Source organism: Ochotona princeps, chromosome 31 (assembly GCF_030435755.1).
Source record: "Ochotona princeps isolate mOchPri1 chromosome 31, mOchPri1.hap1, whole genome shotgun sequence".
Taxonomy (NCBI): Eukaryota; Metazoa; Chordata; class Mammalia; order Lagomorpha; family Ochotonidae; genus Ochotona; species Ochotona princeps.
The window spans coordinates 3,028,814-3,051,621 of record NC_080862.1 but is presented as its reverse complement, the minus strand read 5'-3'; the positions used below and the strand labels follow the sequence as shown (position 1 = coordinate 3,051,621).

General features: G+C 40.6%; 1 protein-coding gene across 1 annotated transcript in view; it reads right to left on the bottom strand.

Moving 5' to 3' along the window:
- Positions 1-22,808, bottom strand: part of RORB (RAR related orphan receptor B) — a 145,285-nt gene that overhangs the window by 8,057 nt on the left and 114,420 nt on the right. The window contains exons 5-9 of the mRNA XM_004591773.4: positions 15,060-15,181; positions 13,615-13,747; positions 11,133-11,240; positions 9,078-9,188; positions 4,846-4,958 (exon numbers count right to left, since the gene is read on the bottom strand). Of these exons, the coding sequence (XP_004591830.2) occupies positions 4,846-4,958; positions 9,078-9,188; positions 11,133-11,240; positions 13,615-13,747; positions 15,060-15,181 (587 nt within the window). The remainder of the gene's footprint in view (positions 1-4,845; positions 4,959-9,077; positions 9,189-11,132; positions 11,241-13,614; positions 13,748-15,059; positions 15,182-22,808) is intronic.

The following is a 22,808-nucleotide window of genomic DNA, read 5'->3' as shown; positions in this document are numbered from 1 at the left end:
AAGCCAGGAATTGCAAATTAGTCTTGTTCTCATTTTCCCGAGGTTTGATTGGAATGTGACATGGGTGTGTTGGGGAAAATGTACATTTTAAACCTGAATGTTTGGGTCTATCTGTACCCCCTGTCATAGCCTAGAAGGCTTTTTTGTTTGAAGGGTCCAGCTTTTTCTCAGTGGTGCAAGGAACCAAGAGAGAAGCTTAGTGTTGACTCTGGGGTTATGGAGTAAAAGAGGGATATTGGTCTCCTAGGATCCTCACAGTGACGCCTGTGAATCAATCAGAGAGCTTGAGAAAGTGCACCTCCAGAAACAGACTTGTCCCTGCATGGTCCAGGGGTTCTCAGCCATGGCTAACCTGAGGTTCCCCCGTACATTTGCATCAGCATGCCATTATCCATGAATGCCTTGTGGATCAAAGGATGTGGCTGAGACCTTTTCATCGGCGGCAAGAGGTTAGGAAAATCAAGGAGAAAAGACAGAGCCCACCAGGGGACAGCTCATAATGTTTTTGCCATCCCAAAATAGCAGGAAAGAGAATGCGCATTCTGACTTCCCGCAAAAATAATTAGGCATTCTGCTGCATCCAGAATAACTAAAGATGTCATCTCCATAGACCCGTGAGTCAAAGACCATCTAGAGAAGCGCTGTGGCTCCTGATTCCTGGAAAGCTAGGGGCTGCAGCATGTAGCAAGCAACTGAACATGATCTGAGGAGGGATTGGAAGGCATCCTATTCACTGAAGTGGTACATTGCGGCACGGTCAGAGGTAGCGTTCTACCTGAGCTTGAACCTTCACAGCGGAGTGGGCCGTGGGGTTTAAGATGCACCAGGAGTGCTCCGTGTTCTCCTCTTGCAATAGGATCTATTGTAGAGATTGCTATTTTTAAACTTCTCAGTATAGCTTTGGGCAAGGACACACCCCCAGGAGTGTTGCTTCTATTTGTAGCAGTACTGGGAAAAAAATAAACATGCCACCTAATAATATTTCATGACACTAATTGCCCAGGGGGTTTCAAAGGAGGGCTTGGACTGGAGAAAACATGCATCAAATTTGCTGCCAGCTTTGGACTTGATCCAGAGGATATGGCTACAGAGGGGCTGTAATACTGCCCTTGAGGACAGACGGGAGCAAGCTTCGTCCTTAGCTGTGACTTTTTTTTTTATCACAACCTGGCCCTGCCTGGATCGACCCCTCCATCTCCACCCCCCCATGCCCTCTGGCTAGGGTAAAAAGAAGCACAGTGACTTTGCAGTTTGCCCCAGGGGAAATGTTAACTGTCTTTACAATTTGAATATTCATGGCTAATCTTACTCCTTTCTCCTCCCTCAGCAGGGGTCCTCTACTGAGAGGAAAAGGAGCCCTTCAGGTCCCTAACATTCTCACACAGGCCCTTACCTGCAGGTTAAATACCTGGTGCAGCCACCACGAAGGCACTGGTGCTCCTCCTTGAAGCCCCACGGGAATACTGAGCTCCGCACACAGGCCTTACAAACATCAAAAGCTTTGCAGCTTTGGGGCTGGAAGACCATTCTGAACTCAGTGACCACAGCGCACAGAGTACTAATTTAAATCCACCAGAGTTGGTGAAATCATCGCTTTCCTCACTGATTGCAATGTCAAGACATCTCAAGAGCTCTTAATCACAGGGGACTGAGCAGTGGAAGGCAAAAGAAGAGGTCTTTGGGACCCTCTGCTTTTCCCTGGGGAAATCAGGATGTTCAAGGGAAGGGCCCTTAAAGACCACGCGGCCCAACCTACTCCTTTCTCAGACAAGCAAAGTGGAGCCCAGGAACCAGATGGGCTGCCTCCTCTAGTCATATGGGGCGTAAAAATATATAAGCTTTAGTGAAAGTGACCAGTGTTATCTCATTTCCTGGCTCCTCAAAAGCAGAATCCAGCCAAATCTGACTCTTATTTATAGACTGAAAATACCTTATCCTTCCCTGCCTCTGCAGCAGCCGCCGCCCCATCACTAACAGTACCATTCTATGCGTCTCCAAGCACCAACCTCCACTGTTTGAGATAGTTTTTAATTCATCAGTGATTAGCCCAAATCTACAGTCTCTTGAATAAAAAATATCTGGTTGAAATAAAATTTCCTTTCACAATAATATTTACATATTACCTATCATAGACTGGTAAACTTATATTTTATCTCATTAGAATGAAACCCTCGTTAGTCACAGAGTACAAAATGGGAAACAGATACAGACAAGTTAAGTCACAAGTTCAGAGTCACTTAGCTAACAGGTGGCAATGATGATTTATTACAAATATGCTACATATCATCATTATGCTGATGGGGAGAGAAAGCGAAGTTCTCCCATAAGATATATTTCTTTTCTAATCAAAGGAAGTCCAAGTTACCAACAATTAATAAATGTTTAGGTACTGAAACTTGATGGCGAGTGAGCATAGAAACCTTGAATTTTCAGCATTTCCTGAAGTTGAAGGTTGGCCAGCAGTTTAAGGCCATGTTCTTGAGCTTCAGGAAATTTCTGGAAGGGGGCATACAGAAGGTACATGGGAGATTGTGCTTGGAGGGCAAAGTTCAAGAAATGAATGAACCCTGTCCCTCTGACACAATTTCTGTTAACGTTTTTTCAGAGTCAAACCGTTACCTTTTGCAGTTGACAATGAAGGCAGATAGACTCCCCATCTCCTGGAGTCTCTTGTAGAAGACAGCATTTGGGATATGAGAATACTTTTCTAAGAATAGATTCTACTGTGTTCGCCACATTCCTCAAGGGGACTAAGAATATCAAATATGAAGAAAGGCAGTAAGCATTTCAGAGAGATAGCGGAGGCATGGAGTTCTCTGACCATGAAGGCACACATATTTCTCAGAAGATGAGAAGGATCTGTGTGGAAGGAGACCATATTCTCTTGGATTTAAATACAGCTGCTCCTTTAGGGCCTGAAAACTAGGAAGAAACTTGTTCTCAGAGAGTTCAAGCAGTCCAGAACTCAAGAGATTCTGCCCACCCCACTTGCCAGGACTTGATAAAAACATCTGAGACTCAAAGAAATGGAGTGATTTATATGAAACCGCACAGTTCAGAGGGGAGAAATGTGAAACCCGTTTTCTCTGGTTTATTCTGCAGTTATGTTACCTCTTTATAAAGATGAATAAAATTGTACATTTTCCCCAGTAAAGATGGAGAAAGGAGAGTTTAGTTTATTTATGGCGAGTCTTGTAATTATTGTCTAGCCATCCAATATCTTATATTGTTGAGTATTTTTTTTAACTTACAACATTTCAAATCATCCACAAGGATACAGAGAAGTAGAAAGTGGTGTAATCATGGCCATTTTACTCTCCTAGGCAAACAATAATCACAACACATTGTAATCATTGTATCAGCAAAACATTGTCATCTTCATCTGATAAATGATTAGAGCAGGTTTTTGGGCAAGCAAATGCCCCTAAGCAGAACAGCATGGATTTTGCTTAATTCTAATGTTTTTCAAGGCTTAATACAGAAACTAGGGTCTTTGGGGAAACCCAAACGTGGGCTCCTGCACATCAGGGGATATGTTTGTGCATGTCTGCTGTCAAGTGGCTGTAGAGCTGCATGGATGTGCTCAAATGATCATCTCTTCTGCCCAGTGAACCTGAAAGCAGGTTAAAGATTTTGCTCTTGACTGGGAGAAAAGTGAGGAAGAGAGAGCAGGGGAATTTTCCTTGACCACCTAACAGGTGAAAAGTTACATCCAGGAGAATGGTTGTTCCACAGCGTGAAAACGTGCTTCTTAGTGATGTCTTAATTTTAAGAAAATGTTACCATAATGAGGTAGCATATTTAACTCATAGAGGTTTTTTATAGCAGTTCTCTGCATGTGCAAAGTAAAATCTGATGATGTCTCCAAATTGAGTCTTTACCCTCCTTCTTTTTTAAATAAAGAACTTCAAGGGCAGAATGGGAGAATTTTAATGACAAAAATATAAAAAGTAGGATTCCTATTAACTTTACCCAAGAATAAACTCAACTTTCTAGTTTCTTATCCACTTAAAAAAATCCCATTTCTTAAGAAATCAGAGAGACTTTTAAATCTGGAAATAATTTTATCCTTCTAAAAAACTCTAGTTTTTAAAAACAGAAGATATTTGAAGAGTTAAAATAAGGCTGAATGCCAATCACTGAGAACGACTTCTTTTATAATTACTTTGGTTTTGTAAGCAACTTTTCTCAGTACTCTTAAAAAATTATGCTTCTTAATTAAGTTGAATCAAGAAATTGAGAACATGTTGCATGCCTTTTGCCTCTGGGACACTTCACCGGTTTGGAAGAACCCCAGGGCAAGTTTTGCATGACAAAATTAGAGTTGAAGGGAAATTTACAAGCCAGCCGACTAATTTTCCCCTGCCATTTGCAACATTAGTGAGAGATATCCAGGAAGCACCTACTAGAATGTGGCCAATGACAAGGGTTCATGATTTTCATACCGTAATTTGTGCCTCTCTTCAACAATTTCATCACTTGATAGTTCTCCCGATTTATTTCAGAATGGATCTGACTTCTGATAGAACTCAAGGTATTCTCTTTCTTAATAGATGAACTTTGAAGCTTTGCTCTGTTGCTTCCAGCCTTTGTTCTTCTGATGGAGCACCCCGGTTCCTTTAGGGTGTCTTTCTGTCCCTTGCTTTCAGGTCAATACCATCTTGCTCTAAGAAAGCCATCCTCCTCTCCACCTCTCATGATTGGTTAGTCTGTTTAGAACAATGGCCATTGCGGCAACCAGGCACATGGGGTGACTTTCAGAAATTGTTGCCGCTGAGGAATGGTCTTTGATACAACCCGCTGTCCTCCCTTTTGGTAACAGGGCACCATGACCTGCTGACCTACCTTTGCCAGCGTTTCATCGTCCAAGTGATTCTTTTGAATCACATGCTGAAGTGCAAAATAAATTTTTTCCTGAAGCTTCTGGACCTTCCGTGGTTCTATCAGCCAGGCTCGGTCTGACAAACAAGGAAAATGAATAGATAAGAATTGGGAGGGAACATTTGCTGTTTTATTAACCTATCTGTAGAAGCACCGAGTTTCAGGCCTATTACAACAGTTTGAAACTATGTCATTGTTTCTAGAAGGCAGAAATATGTCAATATGTTAGAGCAGAACTATCAACCCAGGAATGCAAAAATATAGACATAGAGAATTGTTTTGGAGGAAGGGACACAAAGGTTTGAGCCGACTCTTTCATATTTCTGCTGGTGGCAGTTTCCATTTGTCCCTCTTTCGGAGGACATATGCTCAGATTTGTTTTCTAAGTGCAGATTACTGACTTGTGAAGAGAATGAGTAACAGCAACACGAAAACCTGTTGTAGAGAAACACATTTGGTATTCAGGCTCTCTTTTTCTCAGTTTATTCTTTCATGAGACATGCAGGTGAAGTTATGTTGTAATTTATGGAGTGTAAACATGAGTCAATGTCAAAACTTTACTCCTGAGTCCTGTTTTTCTATATTGAATTTTCAAACTGTGAGTTGAAAAAAACTCTCCTCTCCTCCCTCGCTCCCACTCCTGTTTCTTTCCCTCCCCCATTCCTGTGCCTTTCTTCCTTTCCCCCTGAAAGACTTATAAACTACGATGACATCATTCAGCCCGACTTCAATGCTTCAGGTTGGGCCCTCAATGAAGAGCCACCCAGAATCTCTAAATGCTGAACAAATGCTCATGGAAGAGGTTGAACACAGTTCAGGTCAGGTGAGAAACCCGACTCGGTAATCCTAGACAGGGCAAGGACAGGTACAGCCAACAGTTAAGCAAACCCTTATGTAAGTAAGCACAAAAGCCTTCAGTGACGACTGCCAATCGGAACAAATCAAGCCTCCTTCCTACCCCTTTCCTAAAACCTTTGCAGTTGAATAGACAGCGGATATTAAGTCAAGAACTTGGGGAAGGGGTGGGGCCTGGCACAAGATGCAACCAACTTGAACTGGGAGTCTTTCTTTTTGAATGTAGCACTTAGGGTGGAAAATAAGGTATCCGGGGACTTAAAGCCTCTGAATTTGGGTCTACAAGCAGGACCGCAGATTGCCCTTTTAGGTACAATCAGACAAGTCCCAGGATTTCAAACTTCAGAATTCGATAGTGATACCATGTCCTTTTCAGTAAAAGCCTTAATAGCTCAGTTCTCAGCTTATTCCTAGTTTTTAAGAACAGGCTAACAGCCTTCCTTTGGAGGCCATCATTTCATGTTCCAGTTTGCTATGCCATATCTTGAATATTTGCTGCTGGGCACTTGCTGACTTGCCACAGACATAGCCGAGCAAGACAGCGATTCTTCATAATGCCTCCTGTGAATCAGCAGGAGCCAGAGAGAAACCGCCCCTCTGTTCCACAGATCCACAGCCTTAGATCCAGCCTTCTGAGCTATACACACTGGGAATAATCAACACAAGAGGAATGGGCTGGAGGGGACTCAACCATCTCATGGTTGCTATCAGAACACATCCTGATATTGTCTTTTCTTCTGGCTGTCTCTGTGTTCCTAGAGCTTAATAAGAAAAAGAAAAAGTCACAGGGAAGCAGCTTGATATTAGACAGAGTCACACAAAATTGTTAGTAAAAACATTGCAAGTGCAACAGTCTGTTCAATAAATGGTGTTGGGAAAACTGGATACCCACATGTAGATGAATGAAACTGGACCAGCCTACAGGTTATCTCACTCTACACAAAAAAATCAACTCAGAGTGATGAAAGAACTAAATGTGAGACGTGGAGCTACCAGAGCAGGTCCTAGAGGAACCATTTTAGGACAGTGGAACTGGCAAGGACTTTTCTCAATAAGGCCCCAACGCAAAGGGGTCGAAAGCAAAAGTAAACAAATAAAATTTTATCAACCTAAAAAGCTTCTGCACAGAGAAACAATCAACAGAATGAAGAAGCAATGAACAGAATGGGCCAGACACATCTGCAATGAAAGCAGATGACAAGGTATACCATCTAGAATATATAAGAACTCAAACAACTCAACAGCAAAAATCCCGGGATCATCAGATTTGAAAATGGTCAGATCTAAATAACATGGCTTCGGAAGAAGACTTTCAAATAGCCAGCAACATCATAAGTCATCAGGGAAGTTGAAATCCAAATATCAGAAGATGTCACTTCACTTCATTCAGACCTGCGACTATCAAAAGCAAGGAAAAAAAAATGAGCAAGTTTTGGGGAGGATATGGAAAGAATGGGAGCGTTTGTACACATGGCAGTGTAAATTAGTGTAGCCGTGGAAGGCCCGGAAATCACTCCTGGGTACAGAAAGGAGACGGAGTCAGTGTCTCACTTCCATATTTACTGCAGTCCCGTTTGTAACAGCCATGCTATGCAGTCAATCTATGGATCCCATGACTGGTGAATGGAGAAAAGAAAATGTGGTATAGACACACCATTGAATGTCACGGAGCCACAAGAAAAAGAATGAAATCCTGTCATTTGTGACAACCTGAATGGAAACAGAAGTCCTCGTTTCAAGTGAAATAACCCAAACACAGAAGGCAAACATGACATGATGTCACTTGTAAAACGTTATTTATAGGAGTTGACAGAAGATTAAATGGTCACCTGAGTCTGGGAAGATGTACAAGAAAAGGCAGATCAATGGCCACTCATGTCTAGTTTGGAAAAAAGAGAAAAGTTCTGGTGCTCCATTGTACACAGGGTGAGGAGAGCTGTCAGTGTACTGTAATTTTAGCTAGAAGAGAGTATTTGAATGTATTTACCATAAACTAAGTAATAATGATTGAGAGAAAAATGTTCATCCTGATTTGAATATCACATGATGTATACATATACTGAAACATGATATCCCATAAATATACTTTCATGTGTGAACTAAAAAATAAAAATTTAACTTACAAAGGAAAAAAAAATCACTACATGTGATAAAAAAAGAAGCAAAATTTGAAATTCCGTGAATTTCCAAAGGTCATGTTAGGACTAAAACATCTAATGGATAGAGAGTACAGATGTTGGCATCATTGGTGCACATAAATAGACGTAAGAAAGTGGAAGTTGTAATGTTACATCATAGGTGAGGCTGAAAATTATGCCACAGTATAATAAATGAGGGAAAGACTGCAGAGATAAATGGATTTCAGAGAATTGAGTCTCACTCTTTAAAATTACGCAGGAATATGTTTTTACTCCAACAGAGAGCTGACAGTGATAGCTGGTTATCCATGACCCCAAATCTAACTGCATAGAAAGCTGAGTGAGTGACTCCAGATTTTAATGGAAGCGGTAGTCACACATTGATCACATTATTATTATTACAATATGATTATAATTTATTTCACGTCAAGTTTGACATGTACTTTTCAAAAATGTATTTTCATTTATACAGTTTTCGTTGAACCATAAATATTACCACAACTCATTTCTTTGACGCTTTGTTGTCACTTCGTTGAATTTTAGAGTTAGAGGGTGCTTTGCTTTCTGAAGCTCAAGCCTTTTAATTTACAGACGAGAAGAGGGAGGCCAGAATGGAGAGTGAAGTATTTAGGCTCACAGACAGTCACAGTTGGTGATAGACACTGGGCAACTGTGTCCGAAATTCTTCTCCCACTGCGTAGTGGAAACCAGCTCCCTCCCTGCTTTTCCTCATCTTCTTTTGAAACTTCCAATAGCGCTAAGGACAGAGCAGGTGCAATGTGCCTAAGTACACCAAGATTAATTTGGGCAGAAGAGCCTGTGAATGAGGTGACTGAAGAAACGAAGTTGCTCTTTTTACTAATTTGAAGTCCCATGCTACATGTTTCCTTTATGTCCTCTCTTGTTACAGTTAAAACAGAACTTAGTTGTAACTCAGCCACTAACTGTCTTCATTTTTTTTTTCTGGAAAAGAATAATTTTGCTTACCTGAATATTTACCATGTGCCTTACTCATGCCTTTGGAACAAAATGGTCATTTTAATAAACTTGAGGTTACTTTCCTTTGCATTGTTCAAGAATATAAAACTTTGCTAGAAAATACAGTTATTTAAAAACTTTTTCCGAACTCGTTGGCTTAGGTAGATGTAATTGATGTTAAAGATAGAAACTGGTTTAAAAGAAAGAGACCTGCGACCGCCTTACCTGGAGATATTAGAACAGCAGATGAAAACAAAGCAATTTCCTCCTCAGTCAGCTGCAAGGAGCACAGATTCTTTGCAAAGTCAAATGCTTCATTCACTAGGTCATCGGAACCTATAAAGGTAGAAGGAAAATTCAATGAAAACGTTGAACTTGAAATGTTCTTACAGCAAAGAAAGTCTTCTCATCAAGAAGCTACTTAAAGGTTTGCACAGTAGACATGCTGAAAAGACATGTCTGAGTTTCTAACTAATGGAAAACTTGTTGATGTTAATTGTAGAATGAGGGACTGGGGCAGCATCTTGACTAAGTCATGTGAATTAAATAAATATGGTATGTGCCCAATGTAACATTTGGCTGGAAATAAAGAACCGGAAGCTATTCCCATATATTCAAAATTATTCGCAGTCAAAATAATTTTAAGTCAGCAGGTTGAGGATCATTTACAACACAAATTAAATCTTAAACCTTTATGTATATGAGCTGAGGACTTGCAGTCTTAGTAGCAGTCAAATCTAACAATGTAGAGTCCAGGAGTTTCAAACTGATATGTTAGGAACTTTAATAGAAGGGAAACGATGCGTTGTTCAATCTGGTAAATTGCCTGGAGAAGAGTTAGAGGTTAGCTAGTTTATTTATTTTCATCTTATAATGAGTGACTCACGGGTCACTTGTTTATTCATTATGAATTTTGGCAAAGTGATGTTGCCTCTCCACCCTGATCCCTGGAAAATGTTTATTTGATGAAGCTGGAAATATACTGAAGCTGCTTGCTAAGGCTTTTTCTCCTTTCTTGAAAACCTAGCCTTGGAGACATCATGGATGAGTATCAGTTGTAGAGGAAAACACTGCCAGTCCTGATGGGCTTGGTCTTGGCTGCCATATCAACTAACAGCACTCGGGGTGAAAGGTTGGGGGCCTCTGGCGTCAATGGGCAGGATATGGAACAAATGGCACTATCAGTTGCTAAAATCTTTCCTGGCCTCAGCCCATCTTTGCTAATGTTCCCCTTCTGCGTGCTGTGCACTGATGACTGGATGTCATGACATACAACACTTTCAGTAACAACGGACTCTCAATTCTGTTTTGCAAGAGCAGTCTGGAAGGGAGTTGGGCCAGGTCAGCCATTACTCTCTGCTCCCAGAACTTCATGAATCAATGGGAAGAAAGCCACGGCTCTGAGTAACTAGCAAGTGGGTTTTCTCTCCAAAAGTTAAATTTGTTTTATTTTATTTGAAAGGTAGAGAGGTGGCGAGAGAAAGAGAAACAGACAGGAAAAGATCTTTCATCTCCTGGCACATTCCCGAAATGTACAGCCAGGACCAGGCCAGGCCTGTATCCGGGACTAAATCCACATCTCCAGTTCAGATGGCAGTAACTGAGCTACTTAAAAGATCCCCTGTTGACTCCCATGGTTGTGTGCAATGGCAGGAAGTTAGTATCTATGTCAGAGCTTGGACTCAAACCAAGGCACTTAGATTGAGCTGCATATTAACTATTGCACTGAGGGCTCACCTTGTTTCTCTTTCAATCCATTATTTGGAAATTCTTAAGAATTCACATGATAAAATTGAAAGGTCACCACATGTTATCAGGGCCCTCAAAAAGTTCATGGAAAAATGGAATTAAAAGATACATTTATTTTGGTGCAAAAATGTTTTGCAATCCACGAGCAATTTTATCATAACGTACATTCTGTGAAGTCTTCGAAGATCCTTGCATTTTTGGTGAAGCAATAAATTAGAAGGGTAAGAAAACAGTCAAAGCAACAAAGGATGATCTGCAGCGCATGTCAGTTCTTTTGGAGTGAGTCTGTCTTTATTCTTGAATAAGGATGCAGTAGTGTCTATCTCAGGAGTCCAGGTTCTTTCCTTTATATTTAGGGCCACAGGGGAGGATAAGAATAAGAGCAAACCCTGGAGTCTCACTTGGCCCATCTCTTACTAAATAATGACATCCCAATTCATGTCAAAGCATCAGAAGATGTTATGGACCACTTTGAAGTCAGTGGGGAAGGTGGTAACTGAGAAATTATGCCACTATACATGGGAGGCTTACCTAAGGCCTTGAACATCTGCATTCCTCCATATTTTCCTTCAAACAGAACAGTGTTGTTTAGTGGGTTGAAGGCACGACACATTCTCACCAAAACCACTTCCAAGCAACCTATGAGTCAAAAAAAAGTTACAATATGCGTACACATTCAATGATAAAGAGGTTCTTACTGTATTTGGATGAAGTTTTCATACACCTATCAGAAACCCAAGATATCTTCCCTCCAGATTGCCATTTTAGGAATAAAGCTATCTTGATAGTTCAGTGAAGAATTTAAGAGAAAATATACTTTTTAAAGGTAGTGAAACCTGAAGGCAGAAACACTTGTTTTTGGAAGATTTTTTTTTAATTAAAATGAAACTTAGTTTCAATTCTTAAGTTCACAATAGATGATAGGTGGTCCAGAGAAAGGGGTTTTGATGAGCTAGTCTGTTAACTTTTGTAGACCTTTTCCTGTTGGGAAAATGTGGTCTCTGTTTATTGCATGCAGTGTCTGAATCACTCTGTGGGTGTCTTAGCATACAGTGGCTTTAAGCAGGATAACCATCAGGGGGCTAGTGGGGAACATTAAAAGGGGCAGAGAAAAGGGCTGAGTCCTGCCCAGATTGTAAAGCAAAAGATGTGTTGAAAGCAAAAGATGACTTTTGTTGCATTAACTGGTTTGGGGGAGGGGAATGGGGTTGTTATGTAACCGATTCATTAAGTTATTGCTGAGTCAAGATGTTTATCAATTTGTATAATTATGTAAAAGAGCAGCAATATTAGAATCATAATTACATTTAGCTTATGACTCAGCACCATCTTTGCCATATTACCTGTTAGCTTTTATGACCTTGTGCCTCTGAACACAGCGTCTCACTTATCTGAATTTTCAACCTCTCCACTTCAGGATGGGAATACCAATGTTGATTTCATGAAATTAAATGAGATGGCATAGGTTAATATAAACATATACATGAGGGGTACTTCAAATGTTTGTGGAGAGCTAGGTTTTTAACTTGGTGGCTAAGATGACCGTGTCCTCCTCAAAGTACCTGGGTTTGATTCCCGGCCTCTAGTTTTGACTTTAGCTTCCTGCTGGCTCAGACGCTGGAAGGCAGGGGTGATGGCTCAAGTAACTGGATTTCTATCACTCATGTGTGAGACCTGAACTGAGTTTCTAACTTCTGACTTTGCTTCGGCTCTGCTGTGGCCATTGCAGAACTCAGGGGAGTGAAACAGCACACAGAAGACTGTCTGAATTAGTAAATAAATCTTTGCAATGTTTATGGAAGCATGATTTACAACTTTTCTTTTTGTAAAGTTATCTCTCTTTTAAAAGATTTATTTATTTTCATTAGAAAGTCAGATTTACACAGAGAAGGAGAGAGAGAGAGAAAGATTTCTCTGTTGGTTCACACCCAAGTGGCCACAATGGCCAGAGCTGAGCCAATCCAAAGCCAGTAGCCAGGAGCATCTTCTGGGTCTCCCATGCAGTATAGGGGCCCAAAGGTTGGGCTGTCCTTGACTGCTTTCCCAGGTCACAAGCAAAGAGCTGGATGGAAAGTGGAGTAGCCAGGATATGAACTGGCACCCATTGGGATCCTGGCACATGCAAGGTGAGGACTTAGCCACTAGGCTACCGCACCAGGTACATGATTTAAAAGATGTTAATTTTGGTGTAAAAGCATTTTCCAGTCCATGCATACAATAGGTTTTCAGTAAGTTAATGGCAAATGAGTATTATGACAAAATCATGCATGAATTTCAAGCTTTTTTTTCTTTTACCAAATAAGCATTTTAATCGAATTTTTTTTCTGACAAGTTGAAATGCTCTCTTATGGTATCACATTTATAAAAAATATGAGATTTTTTTATAACAATGGACTAGGATCATGCACATTTTCAAAGGTAGTCAACGAAGACAAAGTAATTTTTTCTCATTTGGTTATCGCACATGCAAAGTCAATTATTGAGAGTTAGTTGAGCTACTTCCTAAGTGATATTGTATGTGTGTGTGTGAAGAGAGAGAAAGAGAGAGAGAATGAGAGAAGCTGGCCAGATGAGATCACGGTGGAGACTCTGTGTAATGGCCTCAGGCTACCCTCATTAAAATGATGGGAAATGACCACAGGGACAGAGCTCAGCCAGCCTGCACTTCTGTTTCCTCGCAGAAGGCAAGGAGCAGGCTTCAGCGCCAGCTCAGCAGTTCAGCCACCTTGACACACTCATTACTTGCACTGTCTGTCAAGCTTGCTAGCTCAGCCTCCACAATTAATAGCTCTACATTCAATAAGCAAAATTGTATTTGACTTCAAAGGGGGAAGTGAATGAATTATCAGGACATTTTCATGACTGAGTTTCCTTTGGGAGTTGGCTGACACTGTGGGTGGTTAAAATGAGATATGCAACAGAAGAGGGAGTTTTGAGAACTGCATCCCAGAGCTGAGGGTCAAACATGTTCTGGAGGAGAAATGGGCCTCCCAGGAATCTTCTCGTTACTCACCTGACTTCAGAAGCAGAATTTGATCGTTTTGACAGAGCTCCATGAAGCCTGTTATCCGCTTTGCAAACTCTACCACGTACTGGATGGCATGAGTGATCTGGATGGCGCATTGCTGCCACAGGGCTTCCCTGGACTTGGGGACAGAAAGCAGAGCGTCAACGGTGCCAAGTGCTCCTTGGAGTGTCAGTGAACCACTCGGGGTTGCCCTGCTGCTATGTGCTCATCACTGGGGGCCCAGAGTGGGAATTTACACCATTCTCATACAGGTGGAGGGAATATCTTCTTTCTTGCCTCGAGAAACTGCTTTGATCTATTGACATATCATATGGCACTACGCTCAAATACTGAGTCCAAAATAATAGAGACATTATTTCTAGTAAGAACAGTTTACTTATTTTTCTCTATTGTTTTTTTCCTCCTTAAAAAAGTCAAGCTTTTAGTTCAAGTCCATCATATATATGTGTGTGTGTGTGTATGAAAAACTAGCAAGCCGTTTCCTTCCTTGGCTTCATGATGCCATTTCATGGGTACCTAATTGACACTGAACATCTTTGCATCATAATGTTCTTTTTTTATCATATGAAGAATTTCTAGAGAGAGACTTAAGATCATATATTTAGTATATTTGTATTCTGTGCTTATTTTTTGAAATGAAATATACAATGCATGCGGGTTAATACTGCTTTTAATTGAGAATAGTATACCTGTGCCTTGGTTTATCTTATTTATAAGCAAGCACTAAGATTTAGTTCTATTAGTGAAAAATCAGTATGTTGTAATGATTCATTTCGCTACACACCTATTTATATATGTTAATTAAAATTTTATCAATCTTCTAAGTAAGGATTTCATTCTCAAGTAACACAAATACTGAAAATAATGTAAGAAATGCCTTCCCTTAAAAGCTTCTCCAACAGCCACAAGGAAATACTACTGTAACTACTACAACTATGAGTAATAACACTGATGTTGTCTGCTTTGCCTGTGTCCTTATTTTTAAAGCCTGTAGAGCAAGGAAAAGCATTGAATATGTTCTGTTTCCCACCTTAGTTGTGCAAGGTTGAGACTGTTCTTGTTGTGGATATTCTACCGCTCTTGCCATTTGTTAGACCTCAGGAAAAAAAATCTCATGAAATCCTGAAATAACTTGATGAAGGCGCAATCTCTCCCATCCCTTGAACAGGGCGGTGGTTTTCATTGTTACTGCCCAGGAAATATTGGTAATACCTGGAGGCAGTTTTGGTTGTGAGGTGCTACTACCTACTGGCATCCGGTGGATCGAACCCAGAGATGCTGCAGAGAATGGAACAGCCCCTTCAGCATTTCTTTTTTCTTTTTTCTTTTTTTAAAAAAAAAAAGACTCCTAAAATGTCAATAGCACTGAGACTGAGAAAGCTAGAACTAGGGTAACGACAGATACCCTGCCCCACACTTTCCCAGAGTACCTTGCTTTGATACGCTTTAATTTCTTCATAGCTGTGAGTCTGCCACGCCAGCTGGTGCAGCTCTTCCATGGTGTACTGACATGTCTCCAGGTGGGACTTGATGATGTTCTGTGCAATTCGATCTGTGAGGAACAACAGCAATTTGGGGGCTTATGAACAAAATCACTCTGCTCAGAGAAAATGTCCTCATATGTTTAGTAAAAAAATGTCTTTTGGAGATACCTAATTTTATTTAAAAAAACAATTATTTATTTTTATTGGAAAGGCATATATACAGAAAAGAGGAGAGACAGATAGAGACAGAAAGATCTTCCATCCACTGGTTCACTCCTCAAGTGTCCGGAATGGCTGGGATGAGCCCATCAGAAGCCAGGAGCCAGGAACTTATTCCAGGTCTCATAAGCAGGTGCAGGATCCCAAGGCTTTGGCCCATCCTCAACTTCTTTCCGAGACCACAACCAGGGAGCTGGATGGGAAGTGGAGCAGCCGGGACATGAACCAGCACCTGTATGCAATTCTGCCTCAGGTGGAGGGACAGTTATTACAAAGGCACACATGGAAACGTAGCATGGGGCTAGCTAATTTCTGATCATGTGCCTCACATCTTTGTAATTCTCATTTCCTTATCAAGGAAAGAAGTAAGGTGTAGAAACAGAGAGGGGCTCTAGACTGATTCCAACACCTCTTGCAAATGCCATTCTGAAATGTGGTCCACGTTTTCTACAATGAAGCCTGAGTTTTGCAACACAGGCTTGCATGGGGGAGGAGTGAGGGACAGAAACTAAGATTGTGGGTGGGACATGAACAGCTGCACAAGGTGACTAAGGAACCTCATTATATAGTTACTTTGGGATTTTTCTGTTGGGATAAGACAGAATTTGGGGGCCAGCGAATGTGGAAGCCAGGGGAGTGATGTGGTTCATTTATGGTTACAAAGGTGACCCCAGCCATTGCGAAGAAGAACAAGATGGCATTAGGCAACATGTGGAAAGAATTAGGCTGAATCCGGCGGAGTCTGGAGCAGGTGATGGTGTCTGAGATGGAGGGAAGGGCTGGATTCCAGACAGTTCTGAGGGAGAAGGCACAGGTGCAATAAGACAGAGGAAACAATGAATACAATAGGCAATGGGTCAATACTGAGATACTAAAGATATCATTGAAAATGCCACGTTATACATCTTCCATTGGCCCAGTCATCCACCTGTCCTTCTAATCTCTCCCTGATCTCACAAAATATCTGAGAAAACTAACATTGATGCTTTTTTTGGATGATCTCAAGCCCCAGAATGTTTTTTTTTTTAAAGATTTATTATTATTGGAAAGCCGGATATATAGAGAGGAGGACAGACAGAGAAGAAGAAGATCTTCCATCCGATGATTCACTCCCCAAGTGAGCCGCAACGGCTGGTGCTGCGCCAATCTGAAGCCGGAAACCAGGAACCTCTTCCGGGTCCCCCACGCGGGTGAAGGGTCCCAAAGCTCCGGGCCGTCCCCGACTGCTTTCCCAGGCCACAAGCAGGGAGCTGGATGGGAAGTGGAGCTGCCGGAATTAGAACCGGCGCCGACATGGGATCCTGGGGCGTTGAAGGTGAGGACTTTAGCCGCTAGGCCACACCGCCGGGCCCCCCAGAATGGTTTTGAAATCACATAGACAGCAATGTGCAAGGATTGCCCACACCATGGTGAGAAATGGAAGAAGTCTGTCTTGGATACAAGCTTGTAAGTGGCAATGGAGGCAAAGGCCCTGACACGGCAGTTCACATGCATTCCTGCTCTGCCTTCTCTCTCTGTTCTACTGTACAGGGGTGAGCCACGTGCAAATGCTGACTTGGCCCTCTCAAGGCTCCGGTTGGACATGAACATGATGAAGCTAGAGGGGATCTCACAGGAGCTGGTTCTTAGGTCATTCTGTCAATGTGGGCGATGCTTGAACATCAGAGGAGGCAGTTTTTTTTTTTTTTTTTTGGATTGAGTCTGCAGTTGGGAAAAGGAGAGAAGGGTTTAAAAACGGACGGACAATGGGAGAGACAATGAACATGGTCTGCAACGATCCTGTGGGGAGCCAAAGGGACTTTCAAGACTCCTTGTCTTGGAAAAATAGAAAAGGAAATAGTAGACAGAGTCCTCTCCAGGGACTAAGCACATGAGAGAGATCAGACAAAAGAGACTGAGGTGAAACAGCAGAGGCTATAGAATCTTTCTGGGCAATCATACATCCGTCCTCTGCTACCCTGACTTGGATTGCAGCTGTTTTTCAGAGCTCAGTTTTTGTTAGAATCATGTGGGCTGTAGATGTGACAAGCCGAAAAAGGAGGCAGCTTACGCTGTGTTGATAGAATGGGTCCATCAGGAACAGGACTCTCAAGTAACGAACTCATGGGGAACTACCACTGTCCGTGCATTCTGCCCTCTGCTTTCCCCAAACCACAGGAAGAGGATGGTCGTTTCTCAAGTGGGTGAAAATGTCCGTGCACTGTCAGTGATTTGGATTCCCTATGTACCTTCAGAGACACTGTGTGGATTGTTTTGACAGCTCATAGGATGATCTTGAGGACTGAAAAAAATAATTTTCTACGTTTGGTCTAATCATTCATTTTTCATCGTAATAAACTAAAATGTTAATATCAATGCAAGGGGGAAATTCGATTGCAATTATAGGGTAGTATTAAGGATATCTTTCTTATTTCCTATATTTGTTCATCTCCTGAAAAAAATAGCTCGCTCTTTTTCTCTCTTCCTTTGGCTTCTATATCCCCATGTATATAAGCATAAAAATATTTTTCTTTAACTAAAATTTGTTTTGCTTTAGATTTTGGTCCTGATATTTCTTTTGGAGAAAAGCTGATTGGAACTCCAGATTTATATCCAATTAATAAAAATTATAAATTCAAATATTAAAGGAGCTTTATGGAACAGAAATCACAGTGAAATGAAAAAATAATCTCAGAAAGCCTTACAAAATAACCGATGCAGGCAAATATACCTCTTTATCATTTCTTGATGATAAAAAAGGCTAAGTAGTATTGTTAAGATTGTCACACTTCCCTAAAAGTCTTAGGGGTAATCTTAATAAGATTAGAAGAGACGATAAAAAGAGAGAAATTAAATTTTGGAAGAGGGAAATGGATGGAATTGATGGTTAACTCTCAGCAGTGTGTGCAGTAATTATAGAACCCTGGAGCTGGAACTAACCTCCTTCCATTTCCAGATGGGCGGTAGCTAAATAATCCTACAAGTTTGTTGGGTCTTTCTGAGATTGGAAAGAATTTTCACTTTTCCTACTCTTTCCTCAGTATCCTTCTTTGTGACTTATTATGTAACTCAAACAAATAAGAAAGCAGTCCCCTTTTAAGTCAGCTGCAGGATGATTGAGATATGTGAGAATACTTCAAAAAGCTATAAAAATGGAATTAATTTTTTATTGGGGTGCAAGTTTTTTTTAAATCCGTGCATGATTTTCTCATAATACAGATTGGCATGAACTTCTTGAAGACCCCTGTGATGAAGATGACCAAAGTCGAGATTTAAAGATGGACCACGGATATTTTGATATCGCGATTTAGCGGAAACTAGATCAATATGAGAGGTAAGTGTTCTTACGCATTGACTCACACAGTGAAGCAGAATTTGGAAACAAGTCACCCACATTACCCGATTCTACGCAGAGAAAGGCTAAGCTGCTTACTTCAGAGAGGCGCTCTGACGAGCAAGGTGACGATTTCTTGTTTATAACTGTAATGTCATAAAATGTGGACCAGCTTGCGGCTACTGAAATAGTAAGTGACCTTCCGCAGCTCTCATTTCAACCACTCAGCGGGTTTTTTTTTTTCCACCAAAGTGGCTTATTTTAGCTCTTACTAGACATTTCAGCGAAGAGTGCTCTCCAAAGGCCACGGTGTCTCAGACACAGACTGCATGGCGGTTCCATTTGAATTCTACATCCCGGGAGAGGGAAAAGCTGAGCGCAGCTTTAAAAACTGCTGCTTTCAGTGTTATTAGCAAGAGCACCCGCGGCCCAACTGTACCGCGGCGAGAAAGCCGAGATTCAAAGTCATAGACAGTGCTGGAGGGTCTTGAATTAAACTTCCTCATTCCCTCCCCGGCAATACATCCTCTCCCACTTAGATATCTCAGGAGAAAGAATGTGTTCTTCTTGGTGCCCCATTCCCTCTATTCATTTATCCCCGCAAGTTTTTTTTTTTAATGGATTTTTTTTTTTTTTTTTTTTTTTTGTGAAATACTATGTCTCGGTCTCAATCTAAGTGATTAATGAATTTTTAATTTGTCTCTTGCCTCAAGGATTTGGAGAACTGCTGAATTCTCCGTTTAGTTTGTGTTACTAGTATGCAAGTGGAACGCTGAGGGGATTCCTTTTGAGTTAATGCCAGGATACCTCAATGGGTTGGCTGAAGGCACGTTTTAAGTGCCTACGTTAGGTTTTCAGAATATCAACATTTCTCAGAATCTTTGCTCAAAGGCAGTGATTATAATATATAAAGACAATTGTTTGAAAAGCAAAATAATTAACCAAACATGCAGTTTATCTTTTTGGCCACTAATCACCCAGTTTTTATAGGTTTTCTGTCATTAAACAGAACATGCCTAAGGGTCGTTAAAGAGATGTCATTTAAAGTTTTCCCTTATTTCTGATCTCTAACTAGACACTGCTACCTTCAGCATAAGCAGAATTTTGTTATCAAAATGAAAACAATAATAATAACTATGCTTTAGAAAGGCAATCTATGAAGTGTCTTCAAAAATTAATAGAAAGCACATTATGAAAAACCCATGCATAGGCGATAGACATTGTTTGCACCCCAAAAACTTATGTTCTAATGTTTCCTTTCCACAAGCTTTTTGAGGCTGCCGTGTATCAGTGACTGTCTAACCTTTAAACCTGAGCAGCAGATTCAGCATCAATATTCTCTAAATTCTTTTAGTTAGAAATTGGGGGCATCAATAGCCTATATTTTATTTATTGGCTCAGTCCATGATCCAATCACTCATTACTCTCTAATGAATCAGGATAACACACAGTCTCCTTCACATAAAAAATTTTTTTGGCAATTCTTAATATCAGAGGATATTTGATTTTTGCTTCATGGAGACATAAACCAAAATGATGTTAGAGCTTCTCAAAAAATCAACAAAATATGATCATATCAATATTTTCAAAAAGTATTAAATAAAGCACAGTTCTATAAAATATAATAGAATAGCAATGAAAAATCAAATTAATGCAAGTAATAATATCTGGGCAAAGACTGAATATGTCCATAGGATGGTTAATGTTTTCTGTGATCCAATAGAAGATGAAAAAAATCAAGCAATAACAGAAATAACTGAAAAACATTGTGTATAGCATTTGTATTTATGCAGAATCTAACCAAAAGGGAAAAAAAGTATTACAAGCAGCAAGAAAAAATTAACTAAGAAGACACCATCTTAACTAGTTAATAATCGAAAGCTGTTTTGGAGCTCCAGTGTTCTGTTTTATTACAGTACTGCATGTCTAATTTTGGGGAAATTACAGTTTCCTTTCTTGAAACTACTTGACAAAATTGAGGAAGAGTTTATATGAAAACATAACATTTCAAAGTTAGCTTTCCTAGCAAAAGCCAACCTCTACAGAACAATCGGAAAGATGAACTTAGATGTGAAGTCAATGAGTCCTAAGGGAGCTGTATGGCAAACAGAAAATCCAACATGGTCCCTTTCAGACTGTGGGTTTGTGCCTTTGGAGAAATCACTTAACCTTTTTGAGTCCTACTGTTCTGGGGTTTGATTCTTCATCTGCAGAAGTTCTGGCAGTAGCGACATCTTCTGAGAGCTGTGTAAAGCATGGCAATTGAAGAGGCCATGGTGGAGTGTCTCTTGTTTTAAATCAGCAGGCAGAAGACTTGTGAAGTTCCAGTGGATGGGAGTACAGCCCACAGTTTTCAAGCAACTTGAAGAGTTTTCACATTGGATAAGCAAAAATCCTGTACTCTAGATCATAGAAGTTTCTGGTTATCCTTTAAAACCTACACCTCCACACACTACCAGAAGGCCAATTCGTGCGTCACGGACGATGGTACCCAATGATAAAACTTGCTCAGGGTCATTGTTAGAACTAATTTTTACAATTCGAGTTTTGTTGACTTACAGACTATTAATTTAAACAGAAGAGATCACTCTTCCACCTCAGTAGATTTTTGGAAGTAGAGATACATTTCTGAATGTCTGACCTTTACAAATAATTACCTTACGGTAATCTTTAGAGGGTATTTCTACATTTTAAAGCAGTTAGCCTACATTTTGAAAATTAAATTGATTATTCAGAGAGCACATATATTTAATTAATGTTTTGAATTGAGTATTTTCTGAGCCATCCAGAACAAACCTATTTAAATATCAGGTAGCAGCTCCCCAGTAAGCTTCATAAATGTGGTTCAATTTTTAAGTTGCATATTAAATCTCCTTGATATTGAGGGTACATTGTTCAAGGAAACCTTACAACCAAAAATAACGTAGTTTTTCCAGTTGGGACTATTTGCAACAGGTTGCCTTGCAGTTACAAGCTTCAAGAAATAAATCCTATACTGGTTAGCATAAGGAGCCTGTGAAGTTGGTCCTATGTCCTGCTAAAGATGTCAAAGTTTGCCTAGCTGCTTCGCTCTGAATCCTGACATTTCTGCGAACCAAGGCTCCTGTGCTATTTTCATGCTAAACAGGCCCTCTAGAAAGGTGTGCCTGAGCAGCAGTGAAAGCAGCACACAATCACTCCCCTCCCCAACGCCCCCCGGGCAGTGGGGAAACAAAGCAGACCTTGGAGAGTGAAAGTGGAGCTTGCCCAGCCCTCCAGTAGGACCTGCCTGTCATACAGCTCCTTGCAGTTTTGTTCAACGTGGAACCTTACAGTGGGTTCCAAGTCCATACCAGAATCCCTCCTTGCCCCTGAAAGTCCCAGGCAGAATCTCTGGAAAGCTCCTTGCCTTTTCTTCGCTGCAGAATACTTCATATGTCTTTAGAAACTCAGGGCTTAAAGAGGCCTTGGTTTTCCTATAGAGCCTCGGTGACTTTTATATGGATTTTAGAGTCTCCTGATAAAGGTCTGAATACTAAACCAAAAACAGATCCCAAACTAAACTCTCAGGGGAAGCCCACTGAAGATATTTCATGATTTTAATTCAAAATAGAAAAGGTGCTTTAACGTGTGATCGAGTATATGCTAGCACATGAAGTCAGTCATGTTAACAGAAGAGTGAGCATGTAGTGACCAATACGTACATGTACTTTAATAGATACGTATGTTTATAAGGAACTGAATCAGGCTTATATACATGCTGCACATATAGTAAACCATAATTACATTTGTTTAGAACCTTGTTGGTTCTAAAGCACCTGTATAATTATGCCTTTTATTTCAGTTACGGGCAATTGTTGAACACATTACTAGGCAATGTTAGGCTGACTTTGGTGGTTGTTATTTGAGGATGTCTCAGAATATATAAATTTGAATAGTCCTAGGGAAGAATCATAGAGTGCTTTGTCCAAGGTCTCTTCTGAAATAACTTGTGCTCATGGTTGAGATCCTAGGAATATGGCACATTGGCCCCATACTCAAGGAATTCTCTTTTGATGCGGAAGGCAAGCTTATGGAAAAAAAAAACAAAAACAAAAACAGGCTTTGGGAGACAGTCTGAGGGCAGCAAATAACAAGTTCACACTAACATTCTGAGGAATCGGAGAAGTTCCTTTGCAGTGACC